The sequence below is a fragment of the Ranitomeya imitator genome, chromosome 6 (assembly GCF_032444005.1).
Source record: "Ranitomeya imitator isolate aRanImi1 chromosome 6, aRanImi1.pri, whole genome shotgun sequence".
Classification (NCBI taxonomy): domain Eukaryota; kingdom Metazoa; phylum Chordata; class Amphibia; order Anura; family Dendrobatidae; genus Ranitomeya; species Ranitomeya imitator.
In genome coordinates, this window is record NC_091287.1 from 490,736,564 (window position 1) to 490,754,345 (window position 17,782).

General features: G+C 41.1%; 1 protein-coding gene across 1 annotated transcript in view; it reads left to right on the forward strand.

Moving 5' to 3' along the window:
• The window catches only part of VPS13B (vacuolar protein sorting 13 homolog B), a 1,386,889-nt gene that overhangs the window by 476,888 nt on the left and 892,219 nt on the right, over positions 1–17,782 (forward strand). The window contains exons 18-19 of the mRNA XM_069731647.1: positions 1,097–1,231; positions 6,383–6,556. Coding sequence (XP_069587748.1) covers positions 1,097–1,231; positions 6,383–6,556 — 309 coding nt within the window. The remainder of the gene's footprint in view (positions 1–1,096; positions 1,232–6,382; positions 6,557–17,782) is intronic.

Genomic DNA, 17,782 nt, shown 5'->3' on the forward strand with positions numbered 1-17,782 from the left:
AAGCATTGTTACTTTGCATAATTTATCCAGACCTCCCTACGCTATGTGTGTATATATAATATATATCTATATATACCGTATATATCTATATATATATATATATATATATATATATATCTATATATATATATATATATATATATATATAGATATATATATATATATGTATGTGCATGTGTGTATATACATATATATCCGTAATTATAAGGTATATGCGTTTTCTTAGAGTGCTGCATTGTACTTTCCCTCTGGTACTCATCATTTAAATAGTAGGAGTATGTTGACCCAGTTGGCATTTCAGCAGGGTAATTCCATTCACAGTCTGACCCGGAGTGTGCATGTACAGCTGCTGTTGACAAGAAGAATTTTAAAAACCAGATTGTCACCTGATCGCTCTTTGTATACCTGACTTCAGCAGAAATGCCCCCTTAAAAACGCTTTCATGGGGTTTTTTGTTCTGTCATAGGAACAGGACATATCGTGTATGATGATGCAAAGGTTACTTCTTTACAGTATTTCCTCATATGATTTTCTTTGAATACTGTAAACCCTTTTAAGAGTATAGTATGTGATAATTACGTCCCATGAACTTCGCCTTTTCATGAACATTGTTTTTTTCTTGACAGATTGATCGGATTTGTCAGGAGTTTTCAGTATCCGTTTCACAATGGATCTGACAACCCTTTCATGCCTAATAGCACGTTTGATAAGCCACACTATTGCTCATTACACGTATTGCTCGTGGTCGGATTATATGGGGTGTTAGATCATTCCAAACATATATAAGGTGCATGAATTGCGTGTGCTGGGTGTTACTCAGTATTATTCTTTGCTGTTGCTGGAGAACTATGCCACAGACCCTCCTTCCAAATCCTGGACACCTGCAGAACAGCACAACTTCAAACCGGGTTTTGCAGAACATCATGTGAATGCGTTAAAAGAAATCGTGTTTGAATATGAATCCCAATCACTTTCTGATGTTTGCTAATTAAAACAAAAAGCAAAAAGAACTGAAATAATTGTTTTACTGTCTGAATGAATATTAAAGTATATTACAATTCAACAGGCTAGTACATTTGCAGCTTTCTTTTATTAGGTGTGAAATCCAAGAATGCGCTGCCAACTCTGGAGGGTTCTATCCAGAATGTTGAACTGAGATTCTGCAGCACATCATTGGTCAAATGTGTCTCCGGGACCCTGGGATCAATAAAAATTTGTGCCAAAGCCCCAGGTATGTGCAGCTGGACCGTATAAAAGTTTATTGCCTGTATAGGAGAATTGGCCTTACTTTTTACAAGGAGAGTTACTGAAACAAGAATTTATTCATTGTTCCTATGAATCAGAGATTTAGCGTGTTTTAATTTTATCATGCCAAGATAATACATTAGAGCTGTGGTCGACTAAAGTGTAGTTTTAATTTTTTAATTGTATTCTGATTGTAGTTTTCCCATCCCCCGTCCCATATTTGAGCAGTTACTGTGGATCATAAAGTATAATACGAACAGCACAACAATTACCCATAATGTGATGATGTGCAAACTTCTTGCCAAGTAGCTACATTCTAGATCATTCTGGGTGATACTTGGGAGATCTGATTGGCACTTAGAAGGCAAAGATCTCTTCTCAGAATGTGAAGGGCCATGCTAAATAGAAAGGCAAGGTGAGATTTATGGTTTTTTAACACTGGCCTCTTCTGTGTTTTTTAAGCAAAAATGGAGAAGGCTGCCAAGTGCACGGCACTCCTAAAAGTACATTTGTTTGGCTTCTCTTGTAAGGTACTAACATAACAACATTATGTAATACTTTGTACCTCTAGAGATTAACAAGTTCTTTACTTGAAAAACATGAATTCATTTTACTCAATGAGTTTAATTAAACATTAACACATTACCTTCACGTGCCAGTTGTTTGCTTTTCTTTGGAAGCACACATTTGTACTGTCTCCAGGGAAGTCAGATCATCCACCATCCAATGCAACCAACAGCGATGTTCCAAACTTGCATGTGTTTGGCCATGTTCACACGATGAGTGATTGGTCCGTATTTTTAATCAGTATTTGTATCCAAAACCGGGAGTGGGTGAAAAATGCAGAAGTGGTGACGTGATTCTATTATATTTTTCCTATGAATGGATCCTGATGGTTGATACATTCTGACCAATCTACTAACCTCTCGTATCAGACAATGTTTAACTCTGAAAAGCAGAGAAATTTCAGAAAGAAATAGTTTAATAGCACCCATGGCTGAGCCATGCTGGAGACTACTCTAAGGCAGCAGGCGGGGAGTAGCTGCCGGGACCCACCTGTCTGACTAGTCTCCAGCGCGGCTTAGTCCCAGTTATTAATCCCTTAACCCCTGTGGCCATTTAGGGTTTTCGTTTTTTGCTCCCCTTCTTCCCAAAGCCATAACTTTTAAATTTTTCTGTCAAAATGTCCATGAATGTCCATGGGAGACTACAAGCTGCAGTTGTCTGATTCGGTTCTGCTACATACAGGCGATGATCAGATCGCCTGTATGTAGCACAAATGCTTACTTGATACCGGGCGGCACTCATAGCAATCCTGCTATGACAACCATAGAGGGCTGCTAGAGATCTGGTTGTCAAGCCAACCCATCGGTGACCCGTGATCACGTGACGGAGTCACCGATGGCAGGACTTCCGGCGCGCTTCCTGGAAGCGCGAATTAAATGCCGCTGTCAGAGATGGATAGCGGCATTTAACGGGTTAATAGCCTGTTAGAGGCACATGTCAGCTGTTTAAAACAAAGAGGGTTCATTAACCACATCCCGTCACTGCACTGCGCTTTTATGTCCCAATGGAAGTCTGATACATGCTGATACAGGGGCTATGTTAGTCCCTGCACGATGTGCACAATGACAGCTTGCGCTCTGTTACCTGCTCAGATCAATAGTAATGAGTCTATAACACAGCGCACTGTCAGTGTGATGTTAGAATACCTGGTGTGCAGAGACCCTTCCATTACTTCCATTAGGACATAAAAGGGCAGTGCAGTGACGGGATGTGGTTAATGAACGCACTTTATACCTGCATACCACTCATTAAAGGGAACCTGTCACCCCCAAAATCGAAGGTGAGCTAAGCCCACCAGCATCAGAGGCTTATCTACAGCATTCTGTAATGCTGTAGATAAGCCCCCAATGTATTCTAATAGATGGGAAAAAAAGGTTAGATAATACTCAACCAGGGGCGGTCCTGGTCCAGTCCAATGGGCGTTGCGGTCCGGTGCCTCCTATCTTCATCAGGTCACGTCCTCTTCTTGTCTTCACGCTGCGGCTCCGGCGCTGGCGTACTTTGTCTGCCCTGTTGAGGGCAGAGCAAAGTACTGCAGTGCGCAGGCGCTGGGCCTCTCTGACCTTTCCCGGCACCTGCCCACTGCAGTACTTTGCTCTGCCCTCAACAGGGCAGGCAAAGTACGCCTGCGCCGGAGCCGCAGCGTGAAGACAAGAAGAGGACGTCATCGTAAGAAGATGGGAGGCCCCGGACCGCGACGCCCATAGTACCAAGACTTCCCCTGGGTGAGTATAATCTAACCTCTTTTTCTCATCTTTTATTATACATCGGGGGCTTATCTACAGCATTCCAGAATGCTGTACAGTAGATAAGCCCCTGATGCTGGTGGGCTTAGCTCACCTTCGATTTTGGGGGTGACAGGTTCCCTTTAAGACTGGTGTATGAAATGCAAATTTTAATGAATGTGGCCTTAATGTCCACACCAAATAAAAGCATTTTCTGAAGATTTTCACTTCACAATCAGTCATTTATGAGAATGTTGGATTTTCATTGCTCGAATGTAACTTTCAAGTCTTTAAATGTCATTTTAATACTAGAAATAATAATGCTATATCCTGGTAGTAGCTTAGGTAAAGCTGCTGATTGAGCTGTATTGGTAAGTCCCAATAGTTATTTATTCGTAATGCATTTCGCCAGTCTTAACGGCTTCTTCTAGGGGCGAGATCTGCTGCACTCTCAGCCTATTTAAGGGCAATGGCAGAATTGACAGCGATATCAGCCAATGGGCAAATTGCTCCACAGCAGATTCAAAAAAGGACCATGTCACTTCTTTTTGCAGATGTGCTGCGTTTCTGCACCCCTTCCACAATAGAAATCTGTAGGGGTAAAAAAAGGAAGAAATCTGCATAAAAATCTGCAACGTGTGCACATAGAAAAAAAGGTGCAGATTCTGACCTGCGTTTTCTGCCAAGAAATGCAGAATCTGCACAGAAAATTACACTGTCAAATCTGCAACATGTGCATATAGCCTTACAGGTAAAAACTACTGCAACACCTTTTGCTGTGGATTAATGTCCATTGGCTGATATCACTGTCAATCAGGTCACCGCCTTCAAATAGGCTGCGATTGCAGTAGATCATCCTAGATGAAGCCCGTAATACCGGCGAAACTCGCATTGAGTAAATAATTATTTAGGCTTAACAATACTCGACAACAATTCACTCATTAGTTTTACCTGAGTTATTACCAGGATATAGCACTAATATTTTAACAAGAGCTCATGCACTAATTTTGTATCTAAGACTGTTAAATGTTATATTTTATTCCCATTTTATTACTCCTTTCCCTTCCCTAGTATTTAAATGTTATTATTTCTAGTTGTGTGCGCTTATGTTAGTATATGGTAGATTAACAAAGTTTAGATAAGCTTTGTTGTCTTAATGTTTCTTTTCCCCAATGAAGAATAATTGGCCTGTAGTCTTAAAAATAAAAGGTAGAAACACATCTTTGTAGAACCGAGCTAGAAAGAAGCAATTTTTTTCATGCAGATGTTCCATCAGCTGTAAGACAGTATTGCTAATCACCATTTAAAAAAAAAAAAAAAAAACACTGCTGGAATAATGCCTTTATGTGAGATCCTTATTAAAAATAGTCTGATTAAAAGTGGAAACTGAAGAGATTGCGCAATCGAGAATTACGGTAACTCGATTATTAGTAATCTTATCTAATGTGATGACATAAACATTATCATTTGTTAGTGTTTAATCTCCTCCAAATTGGCATCTAATAGAAATTACGAAATAACCATGAAAAATGAGAATAAATTGAAAAATGATCAAAATTATAGAAAAATATTCTTTTTGTTACCTGTATTTTAAAAATCACTGTATTGTTGATCGGGGCCAGTTTTTATAAATTCATCTTAACATGAAAACGGGTATCATCCTTGATCACATCTGCTGGTTTGAAGCCAGCAATTAATGTAGTTCTACCACACAGTTAATAAATCAATGACCATCTCAATAAATGAAGCTATAAACTCATTAGTAGCGCAGCTACTTGCTAATTTATTTTGATAGACGATAAAGCCGTTTTGGAACGGTGCCAAGATGATAAGCCCATGACTGATTTTTAACTTGCTCATACGATGGAGCTGGGAATATTATCGGGAAAGAGCATGACCAATCATATGTTTTTATGAGCCCTGTAAAATCCTGAGTTTATTTCCTTTTTTAATTTAGTATGAAATTGAATCGCACTATTTCAGCCTGGAAGGATCATTTACACATAAGCTGCTTTCATGAAATCAGTTTAATAAACAGCTCGAGTTTTTCAACTCTTCAACGTTTCAGCCTAGTGTTTGTTGAGACTTACCTTATCCCCTTTTTAAACTTCTTTTAGCTATTTAATTGCAAATTTTGAAAAATGACTAGAATTGTATAAGTTTGTTTTAGAGCTGTCAAGTTTTCATTCATTGTTTGAGTTGTTAACCCTTCAATCACAAACAAACATGTAAATATCTTTTTATCTTTTCCTCTATTTCTCTTCTACTTTTTTTAATTCATTACATTACTTAACTTACTATAGATGGGTGAATTGATTTGCAGGACTCTGGTCCATCGGCCAGATCATTAATTTGTGACCATCGGTCGGGAGCCCTGTGAATTTTTTTCTTACTTTCTGGTACTCCTGGCTCCTTCTTTCATTAGTCGTGTGTGTGTGATGCTGTAATGATGATGTTGCGCCAGCCCGGTTAATCAAACGAAGAGAAGGAGGTAAAAGGAGATTCACAGGGCTCCCGACCAGCAGTCACAGAATACTGACCTGGCCGATGAACCCAGAATCCTACAAATAGATTATTCCATCTCTCTTACCCACCTATTTAAAGATATGCATATGTAATTTTTGGATATGCAATTCTGTTCCTAAGAATATATAAAATATAATTATATTTCCCAATTTTAAATTTATTTTTGCTTATTTACATGCAAAAAATTTGTAAAATTGTACATCCTGATGTTTTAGCGTTCTTGACCTTTTTCCAGGCCACGGCCCCTTGGAACAATATACTTGTTTGTAAAGTTGTTTTTGGTTTATTGTGGTGACCGTTTCCCATCTGTACTTGTAAAGGTGATATTGGGAAAGAGAAGTTAATTCCTTTGGTGCAAGGCCCTTCTGACACAACAGATCTCCACATGAGTAAATGGTTGAAGGAGAGCAGGAAGCCTGAATCTTTGCTTGGTCCAGATTTGATAGCCTTTACAATCCAGATTCCCGAGCAGATGGACTACTGCCACAGCTCTGGTAAGTGTAAAATCTCTATAACGTTGCGATCATGTTACATCCAATTATTCAATGCTGCTCTCTTGGGAGATTTCATATAAAATGTGCCAAGTGACAAACTGTTCCTGTTTCACATACAGAACACATATATATTGCTGTATTATTACTTCCACAGTCGCACAGTAAGGCAGTGGTTCACTGCTTTGAAATGTTTCTTAAGCTAATATAAGCATGGTCAATCGGTTAGCTTTTGCTGCTGGTTTAACTTGAGAAATGACTTCTCGAGACATATTGACAGCGCTGCTACGGGATATATGCTTTTTTGTTCTGCTCAGTGCCCATGAGCTGGAAGTTGGCAGGAGCTCTTGCTTGTCTTTCAATGAATGTCACTCAAAAGTTTCTGTGACCCGGCAGCTGCCACAAGTTGTAGGTGGCAGCAACTTTTTTGTGACAGTAGCACTCCATAAAAGTCACATAGTTGAAGAACACTGTTACACTGACTACTGTGGGTTCCAGTAGAAAGTGATGCAACTGGAATCTCACAATGGTCTGATCATGTTAATCATATTACTAGTGATGAGCGAGTGTACTCGTTGCTCGGGTTTTCCTGAGCATGCTCGGGTGATCTCTGAGTATTTGTTAGTGTTCGGAGATTGTTTTCATTGCCTCAGCTGAATGATTTACAGCTATTATCCAGGGTGAGTACATGTGGGGGTTGCCTGGTTCCTAGAGAATCCCCACATGTAATTTTTACACTAAGTACTCCAGCCTCCTCAGGTTGAAGAGATTTTTATTCAATAATGTTAAGAGATTTATTAAATAGTGTATGCAATATTTTGAAATCTGAAGACAGATCTGCTTTAAGGAAAATATGCATGAATTTTTTGTTTCTTAATTTTTTGATTTGAAGGTCAAGTCCGCCGTTGCAGTAGCTCCTGCTACACTAACAAATGTGTTTGGCTCAGCTTCTCCTGTGTCACCAACCTGTGGCCAGCCGCTTGCATTAGCTTCCTACATTGAAGCACTGTACAGGAGTATACCGTACATTGCGAAGTGAGCTGTTCCAAGCTGGAGGTGGCGGTCCTCAATGACTTCTGTACCCATCAGTTCTTGCTTCATTCTTCACCCACATTGAAGGATTGTGCAGCGTGAAATGGACGCTAGCAAGCACAAGTGGAAGGTGCATGCTTAGCAACACCTGTGCTAAACGGTTCCTGCTGCCCAAGGGCTTAGTAAAAACTCCAGCAGAGTCTACAAAGTAGGCCAGTGAGGCAATACGCAAAGGGACCTCCACCTTGATGTGTCCTTAGTATGTTGTGCAATCAAAATAGCCCATATCTTTGCACTGCAACTATTACACCTAATTCCAGTAAAAAAAAGTTGTCATGAGCATGGATAAAATATACTTACCGGTAAATAATTATAAACACGAGGATCACACAACTACCACTGAAATGTTGATCTGGCCATTTACTTTACAAACTTTTTTCCCCCCCAAAACTGATAAAAATGAATGTAGGCAGCAAATGTAAAATCATTTATTCTTGTGATAGATAATCCACCTCCAGAGACTTGTTTCCCCCTTTCCCAGAAGGAACTAAAGTCAGAGAAAAGACCTACCCAAATCTTAGTTACACCGCAATTGGATTACTTTAGCAATTTGTACAGTACTAGTACACGTTTGGCCTAAATTACATTGTCTGTGTAAACGCTACCCAATGCCTACCTGAGAGTGAATCCCTAGTAAATATGTTTATGTATGTATATATATGTGTGTGTGTGTGTGTGTATATATATATATATATATGTATATATATATATATATATATATATATATATATACACACACATACAGTAGTAATTGACTCACTTAGCTGCTCAAAGAGATACACAGGAACGTTTTTTCTGCTGGTTTATTCAAACACGGCATAAACCAGTGCAGGGTTCATCAACATAAACTTGGCATTTTCTGGCAAAACAGGAAAACAAATGATAACTTATCGTACAGTCTTTAGGCCTGCAGAGATCTGTCCGCTCAGGGTACAATCAACAGAGTCCAGTGCAGTTGCACATGGAACAATTTATTGGAGCTTCCTGCCTCTAGACACCACAGAAATAGCTAACTCTAACTTGCCAAACCACACGCTTGGGGTGTAGATATGGTGAGTGGCTGTCACGCCCATCTCTTACAGCCAGTCACAAAAAAGCCCAACTTTGTCTTTGCCGATTAACTCCTCTCAGCACCTAACATGCTGGAGAGAAACTTCTGGGTTTTCACATCACAGAAAATGGCAATCTCTGTGATACTTATCCTCACTTACATTGCTAGTCACCCGGTCACTATATAAAAATACAGATTATAAATAAGTATTTCATGTCATAGCTCCTTTAGAGGATTCAGAGATCCACCAAAAATTCAGAAAAATAGCAAAAAAGGCAGAGATGCTCACCTGCCTAGGCGTCCAAACAAATGCACAAACCTTTGTTGTTGCCATCTTAACCACATGGGTCCACTGCATCCTGATAGTGCATTTGTTTAGAGGCCTATCAGGTAAGCATCTCTGCCTTTTTTGCTATTTTTCTGAATTTTTGGAGGATCTCTGAATCCTCTTTTTGTGCTAGCATTGGTTAGAGTAGGATTCGTAAGCGTGGGGACCCCTGAGGTGGGTTACGAGCTTGCGTATTTTGGCCAAAATATAAACTAATACCTCACATATTTTTTGTATGTGTTTTTTGCATTTTTTTGGGGTGGTTTCTGTGGTGTCTGTTCACATGGGAAGCATCTTAATAATAGCGCTGGGCAGCCCGCCTGAGCTAATAGAAGGGCGTCACTAATTGGCTGATAACCTGGATGCTGTGCATTCCTATTGTGTGAACAGCGCTACATACAAGTCTCTTATGTGCAGTATTATGCCAAGCAGCCACCCCCTCCATTAATTTGGTAGGCTGTGAGGGGCTGCCTCATTGGTATTTCTGCACCTGTTGTGGCAATGTTAATCACATGGGTCCACTGCATCCTTTTTTGCTATTTTTCTCAATAGCTCGTTTAGAAATCTATTTACTTAGAAAATTGGTGACGTGTCCAATGCATATTTTCACCCACAGTTTATATGGATCTACTTAAGGTCAGAGTTGGACTTATGGCAACTGTAACATATATAGCTATGTTACCGTGGGCCGTCAGCTTTCTGCAGCAGCGACCCTGCCTCCTGGGACACCGCTCAACTGTATTTGCCCAATCCAGTAAGCTACATTCGAATTATATGATGCACCACCATTTCCCCCTCAAATTTTGGGAAAAAAAGTCGTATAATCTGAAAAATATGGTATAGTATTGGGTTACGGGGCTGTAACCTGCAGGCTGGCGCCTACCAGTTGCATTTTGTCTTTGCTTGTGCTGCCTCATCTTTGGTTTTCGCTTTCTCTTTATCATGTTGCAGTCGTCCTGAGATAAAAACTCTGATCTTTAGTAGATATATGTAAGGATATATATAATATTGTAGGGATTCCTGCTCTCAAGTAGGCATTAGGTAGCATTCACACAGGCAATGCGATTTGGTCCAAAGAGGTATAGTTTTATTGCTTTCATAAAACTCCAGGGTACTCATAACAAAAATAGCCTCTTCTGGGCCCAAAGGTATAACTGCAAATAAAAAGATCATTAAGCAGGCACAGATATGTCAGTACGGGCTCACCCTAACCAATTACAGTCCTTCCTTCTGGAGCAAACTTAATACATAGAAAAGAGGTACTGCCCTCAGCTCCAACAGCTTCCAGAGCCAGACAGAAGTGTTCACATCTCCATGCACAGTTTATACTGAACAGGCTGCAGCTTCCACATGTTACTCTGCAGTTCCAACACACAGACTGCTCAGCTTTCCTAGCTGGCCCATGCAGTCTGCTTTCAGAGAGAGACTCTGGCTTGCCTCTCTCCCAGCTACAGCTCACATTTGACTGGTCACTTGCCAGCTTCAATAAACTTCACTCTGTTCAACATCCCAAACAGACTGAAAGCTTCCAAGTAAACACTTGCCCTGGTTCTTAGTCAAAGCTAGTCACATGCATCTAATCAATTTCTACAGTGCTAGGATTTATCCCAGTCCTATAGGTTGAAGTTGTCGTGAGACTAAAAAACTCTTATAAAATGAATCAGGCGAGATGTGAAGTGGTGTGTGCCTCTTGTGTACCGCTCCACAAATCTAACTCTATTCAAAAATAGAGTAAGCTTTTTTCAGCCTCTTAACATAAATTTGATGAGCATGGACTGCTATGCCTCGTCTGGCCCATTTTGTTAGTTGGGCGAAAATGATTTGAAAACGCCGAAAATCACAAAATTTCTGCCTCCAATTGTGCAACCATTTAACGACTTTACAAAACTGTTAACTCTGTATAACTGGCGTAAAAGTTTTGATGTATTCGGGCCTTTGTGTATCTCTTTGTGTGCGTAGGCTTGCAATGGCCGCTTCACACACACGTGATGTAACGGTAATCCTACTCTATTGAGTTCCTTTTTTTTTTTCTACCGCCTACAAGCTGACCACATACTTTATCTCCAATTGTTGCCAATATTTTCTTGAATTCCCACTGCAATACTAGTGTGCAACAGAAAAAAAAATCCCTCATCCTCCTGATGACAGAGCTTGCCCGAATGATTTCATGCTCCTAGGTTTTTTGTTCACGGGAATTAAGGGCAGAATGAACGTGCAGCTGAATATAGCATCTATTTTTGTAATTGAAAAGTTGAAACTGCGTTATTGGAATGAAATGAAGAGATGCAGGTGTTCCCCAGTGCTGGTCCACTGGGACTATTTGATGGTAGATGCTTGAAAAAAAAATACTGCATGTGTTTTTGGAGTCAAACAGCAGCTGTGAGATGAGGATTTATGCTTTTTCTCAGAACTTTGGGATTTCAAAATGTTACATTTAATCACAGGCACAGAAAACAGAGCAAATGTTAAAGATGTTACGTATAAAAGCAGCGGGCTGATTTCTTTACCATACCCAACCAGTTGTGGGAATACAGAAACAAAGTGATCTTTAATCTTAATATGAGCAATTTGAAAAGGATTACTGCAGTTGCCAGAACCCAGGATCCCAACTCTCTGGATTTTTTTTTTTTTTTCGTCTTGCAGTTGCACAGAATAAAGCTCTTATCCTCCTAATTACTTTAAAATCTGGTTTATTCTAATTTTTTTCAAAGTAACAGTAGTTTGAATGACAAAATCCCAGCGTGGAAAGAAAATCGCTGTAGTTTTTAGAAATCTGCTAAAAACTAAAGTGAATTGTGCTCACATCTGTGTCGGAGGCTCCATTTGGACAGATTGCTCCGCAGAATACGACTAAACATGTTGTAAGTCATTGGGGTCAGTGTGATGCTGTTGATTGATTGGAGTCTCTGTTATGAACGGACACCACTACGTAGATATGAATATTGCCTAGATATGTCTGTTAAGAACTCTTTATTTAAGATTCAACAATATGTATATACCCATTACATACATGTTCTATACAAAATAAATACAGGGTATAAATTGCACCTGTTAATAATGTGGCAGCTCTTACTCTTGTATACAAGGATAAGGTCCTATTTCTAATAATCCATTTGCAATTACTGCAACAGTGAAGGTTACTTTGAAAAAATTCCATTCTTTGGACAAATATGCGTTAACAACCCTCATACTCCCAGACTTGGTTTCACTTTTATATGCTACTTTAAAGAAACCCCAACCCATAAACAACACTCATATATGTGCATTTGAGAGCTGGTCTATAAGGTAGCTGGGACTCTTTTGTAGTGGTTGAAAATGTGGGTAACCAGACCTATGCTCTCAATTAATATTACTTCACTAGAGTCTGCTATTTCATCCTTCTTCTCCACTAGATTTCTAAAACTTAACATGGACAAAACAGAATTCATCATCTTTCCCCCATCTTACGCGACCCCCCCAACGAACCTATCCATTACAGTAAATGGCTGCCCACTCTCCCCAGTCCCACAAGCTCGCTGCCACGGGGTAATCCTTGATGCTGATCTCTCCTTCAAACCACATATCCAAGCCCTTTCCACTTCCTGCCGCTTTCAACTAAAAAATATTTCACGAATCCGTTCATTACTCAACCATGAATCTGCAAAAACCCTAGTCCATGCCCTCATCATCTCTCGCCTTGACTACTGCAACCTCCTGCTCTGTGGCCTCCCCTATAACACTCTCGCACCCCTCCAATCTATTCTAAACTCTGCTGCCCGACTAATCCACCTGTCCCCCCGCTATTCCCCGGCCTCTCCCCTCTGTCAATCCCTTCACTGGCTCCCCATTGCCCAGAGACTCCACTACAAAACCCTTACCATGACGTACAAAGCCATCCACAACCTGTGTCCTCCATACATCTGTGACCTCGTCTCCCGGTACTTACCTACCCGCAACCTCCGATCCTCACAAGATCTCCTTCTCTACTCCCCTCTTATCTCCTCTTCTCACAATCGTATACAAGATTTCTCTCGCGTATCACCCCTACTCTGGAACCCTCTACCACAACACATCAGACTCTCGCCTACCATTGAAACCTTCAAAAAAAAACCTGAAGACCCACCTCTTCAGACAAGCCTACAACCTGCAGTAACCACCGATCGACCAAACCGCTGCCTGACCAGGTCTACCCTCACCTACTGTATTCTCACTCATCCCTTGTAGATTGTGAGCCTTCGCGGGCAGGGTCCTCATTCCTCCTGTACCAGTTATGACTTGTATTGTTTAAGATTATTGTACTTGTTTTTATTATGTATACCCCTCCTCACATGTAAAGCGCCATGGAATAAATGGCGCTATAACAATAAATAATAATAATAATAATGATAATAGAGTCAGCATCTAAAGTACTAATTAAGTGATAATTTTTTCCCACTCGGATCGCCTACTAAATGCCAAGCTACCCATCTTGTTCAGAGAATGCCCAGAGCCAGGCATACCTCATACCTGGTAGCCCTAAACTAAGTAGAATTGGATTCAGAATCTATCTTAACATGAAACCTCCTCCAATGTTATATTACGCCAAGATCCTTGGGTTGCTCTCCAACTTCACAAAGCGCCACACCTACACATCATTTCAGCTCTCCCCCTCCTTACTTCTTGCCACATATTACAAGAAGTTAGAACTAGGATAATAATAATCTTTATTTTTTATATAGCGCTAACATATTCCGCAGCACTTTACAGTTTGCACATATTATCATCGCTGTCTCCGATGGGGCTCACAATCTAAATTCCCTATCAGTATGTCTTTGGAATGTGGGAGGAAACCGGAGAACCCGGAGGAAACCCACCCAAACACGGAGAGAACATACAAACTCTTTGCAGATGTTGTCCTGAGTGGGATTAGAACCCAGGACTCCGGCGCTGCAAGGCTGCGGTGCTAACCACTGCGCCACCGTGCTGCTGGGATAGATGGATTAATGAAAAATTGTCCAAATTTGTCACGATTTGACACCATTGATAGAATGTCTATGCAAGATGCCCTAACCTAGTCCACAATTATGTTAAACCCTATACTTTTGCTACACTTTTCATATCCAACACCCATATGAGGTGAACCCTGCTTTCCTTTTTTTTCCCCTCATCCTTTTTCTTTTATTCCCTATACATTTGGTTGTATTTATCCCAATTTTTTTTTTAGAAATTCTTTATTTAAAGTATTTTTTAACAAACCAGGAAAACAAAAGAACATAACATCTTTTTTGTAAGTGTAAAATAAAGGTTACTATTTGCATAACCCGTTGTTATTGACTCCTGTACCCTGTGGTTAAATACATCAGAGAAACTCCCAGGTGAAACAATCTATACTCCTTAAAACATACCTCTTTACAATTTTATTACTTCTTTACGTCTATCTAAAGATCGAATGTTTATACCCACATTTGAAAGACTGAACTTTCTAACTACTTAATCAACATCATCACTCTGAGCAGGACACCTCGGAACCCTTTATCTACCCTTCTTTCCCTTGTTCCCATCCCCCAATTCTCCCTAAGTTTTCGCCTCCGCCTTCTTTACCCCCCCCCCCCCCACTTCCAGTTAGATGACTTTGTGACTCTCTGAAAATAACATCTGGTATTTATCCAATTTTACCCTCATGTACGTGGTGACTTTGTATCAACCCAACTTTGCTCTGTATTTGTTATTGTCATAATCTTAAGCAACATTCTTCTGATTTGTTCCTTGACTTTAGTTTAGACATGTTGTATTGTACAGTATACAAATTTAACTGTGCATCCTGTTATTCTATGCAGCTATTCTTGTTACCTTGGCCTGCTTATATGTACTGTTTGTTTTTTGTCTGTTTTTTTCACATCAATAAAAAGTTTTAAAAAGACGTTTCTACTGAATGCTAAATGTTACTGTGGATCACCAGCTCCTCCTCACTATGCTCCGCTCTATAGGCCTCTAAGAAACTGCTTTCTCTTTGTTCTCCTTGTACCTCTTTGACCGCTCCTTCACTGTGTCATTTGCTGACTATTCTTCCTCTCATCTATCTTCCCCTTATTGTTGGGGTTCCTCAAGGCTCAGTCCTAGGTCTCTTCTTTTCTTCCAATATACTGCCCTGATGGGACAAACCATCAGCAGGTTGGGTTTTCAGTACTATCTCTATGCTGATGACACCCAATTATATACATTATCTCCTGACATTATTCCACCTTAATGCAAAATACCATGGAATGTCTGTCCGCTGCCTCTAACATAATGTCCTCCCTCTATCTGAAACTGAATCTCTCCAAAATGTAATTTCTCTTGTTTCCTTGCTCTACTAACCAACCTACCGTAATTTTTTTTTTGTATTTTTTGTTTTATAAGATTCTCTTCCCCCTCTTCCCAAATGGGGAGAAAATGGGGGTGCATTTTATAATCCGAATTGTAGCTGCATTGGAGCTTACCGGCTGCTGTGGAGTGGAGTCGCTGCTGACAGAAGTTTCTGGCAGAAGCAGGAGTCAGGCGATGGTTGAGGGCCCCAGGCTGGTACGACAAGATGTTCGGTGGTGCTGGGGCTCCGCTGACATTTTTTAAAAGCCCAGAACCCCTCACTTTCCATACTTTTCAATGTAGTGAACTCTGGGGAAAATGGCCGAGATCTCAATTGCACATGCGGTCCACTGCAAGTATGGAAGGTGCAGGGCTCTGGGCTGTCATAAAATCTCAGCGGAACTCCCGCACCACTAAACATCCTGTCGTACCAGCCTGGGGTCCGAAGCCAAGGCCCAGTTCCTGCCGCCACTGTACACCCTTTCCTACCAGCCTGGAGCGCGCAGCATTTCCTACCTCTGCCAGCAGCGACTCTACCACCAGGGACCCCATTCTTACACCGCTGCCCCCCAAGTAAGCTACCGCAAAAGCAGAGTATTATAACACGCACATTTTTTTTTCTTTGTAATTACCCAAAATTTGGGCTGAATCTTATAATCCGCAAAATACGGTATATGCGATATATAGCAATTTGCTTGGGGGTTTAACCATGACTCCCAAGGAGCATGCTCGCTATCTTGGGGTCATATTTGACACAAAACTTTTCTTTATTCCCTATATCCAATGACTCACTCGCTCATGTCACCTTAAAAACATCCAACTTTTTTCATTTAAAAAAAAAAAAACTCTTACTATCACTATTATTTATTATCGTCTGGACTACTGCAATGCTCTACTGATCGATATGCCTTTTACCAAGCTTTCTTTTTGTTTAAACGTCCTTAATGCAGCAACCAGGGTATTTTTTTTTTCCAGCTGCTTCACCGATGCCTCCACCTTGTGCCAGTCATTGAACTACTTACCCATCCGCTAGAGAGTACAATATAATCTTATCGCTCTCACCCATGATGCTCTCCACAGTCCTGCACCTCCTACATCTCCATCACCCTACCTGTGCTCTCTGTTCTGCAGCTGATCTAAGACTGACATCTAACATAATCCGAACCTCCCACTTCTGTCTGTAAGACTTCTCTTGCGCTGTGCTAGTTTACTGGAATGCACTACCCTGGACAATCCGATTAATATGTAGCCCTCACATTTTTTGGTGTTTTAAAAACACATCTCATTAGCCAAGCCGATCGCCTCAATTCACTATTACCTTTTTCTAATTTTTGCTCAGAATCTGGTCCCTCATTCATTTGTTTCCACATCCTCCATGCATCCAATAGCCCTTGGTAATTGTACTTGGACAGATACTGTTTGATGACCGGTTCATGTAACTTTATATGAAAACCCGTAATTATTCTATTGATGGGTGGACCATACCTGACAATCTATTGTGCCCCTCTTACCTTTTCCTTATGGATCGTATTCTTGTGAGCAGGGCCCTCATTCCTCCTGTAACTGTTGACCTGTGTGTTACTTTGTATTGTCTTTATTGTCTTCACATGACCCTGCTCAGTTATAAAATGTTAAATTATTATGTTATCCTACCTTCAGTGTGAAAACACAACTGGACTTAAGGTACCGTTACACATAGCGACGCTGCAGCGATACCGACAACGATCCGGATCGCTGCAGCGTTGCTGTTTGGTCGCTGGAGAGCTGTCACACAGACAGCTCTCCAGCGACCAACGATCCTGAGGTCCCCGGTAACCAGGGTAAACATCGGGTAACTAAGCGCAGGGCCGCGCTTAGTAACCCGATGTTTACCCTGGTTACCATCCTAAAAAGTAAAAAAACAAACGCTACATACTTACCTTCCGCTGTCTGTCCTCGGTGCTCTGCTTCTCTGGTCTGGCTGTGAGCGCCGGGCAGCCAGAAAGCAGAGCGGTGACGTCACCGCTCTGCTTTCCGGCTGACCGATGCTCACAGCCAGAGCAGGAGGAGAGCAGAGCACAGCGCTGGAGGACAGACAGCGGTAGGTAAGTATGTAGTGTTTGTTTTTTTACTTTTAGGATGGTAACCAGGGTAAACATCGGGTTACTAAGCGCGGCCCTGCGCTTAGTTACCCGATGTTTACCCTGGTTACCAGCGAAGACATCGCTGAATCGGTGTCACACACGCCGATTCAGCGATGTCTACGGGGAGTCCAGCGACGAAATAAAGTTCTGGACTTTCTTCCCCGACCAGCGATCTCCCAGCAGGGGCCTGATCGCTGCTGCCTGTCACACTTGACGATATCGCTAGCGAGGACGCTGCAACGTCACGGATCGCTAGCGATATCGTCTAGTGTGACAGTACCTTTACCCTTGTGTGCTCCTTCTTAGTGATTGAATTAAATGCTTCTCACCTG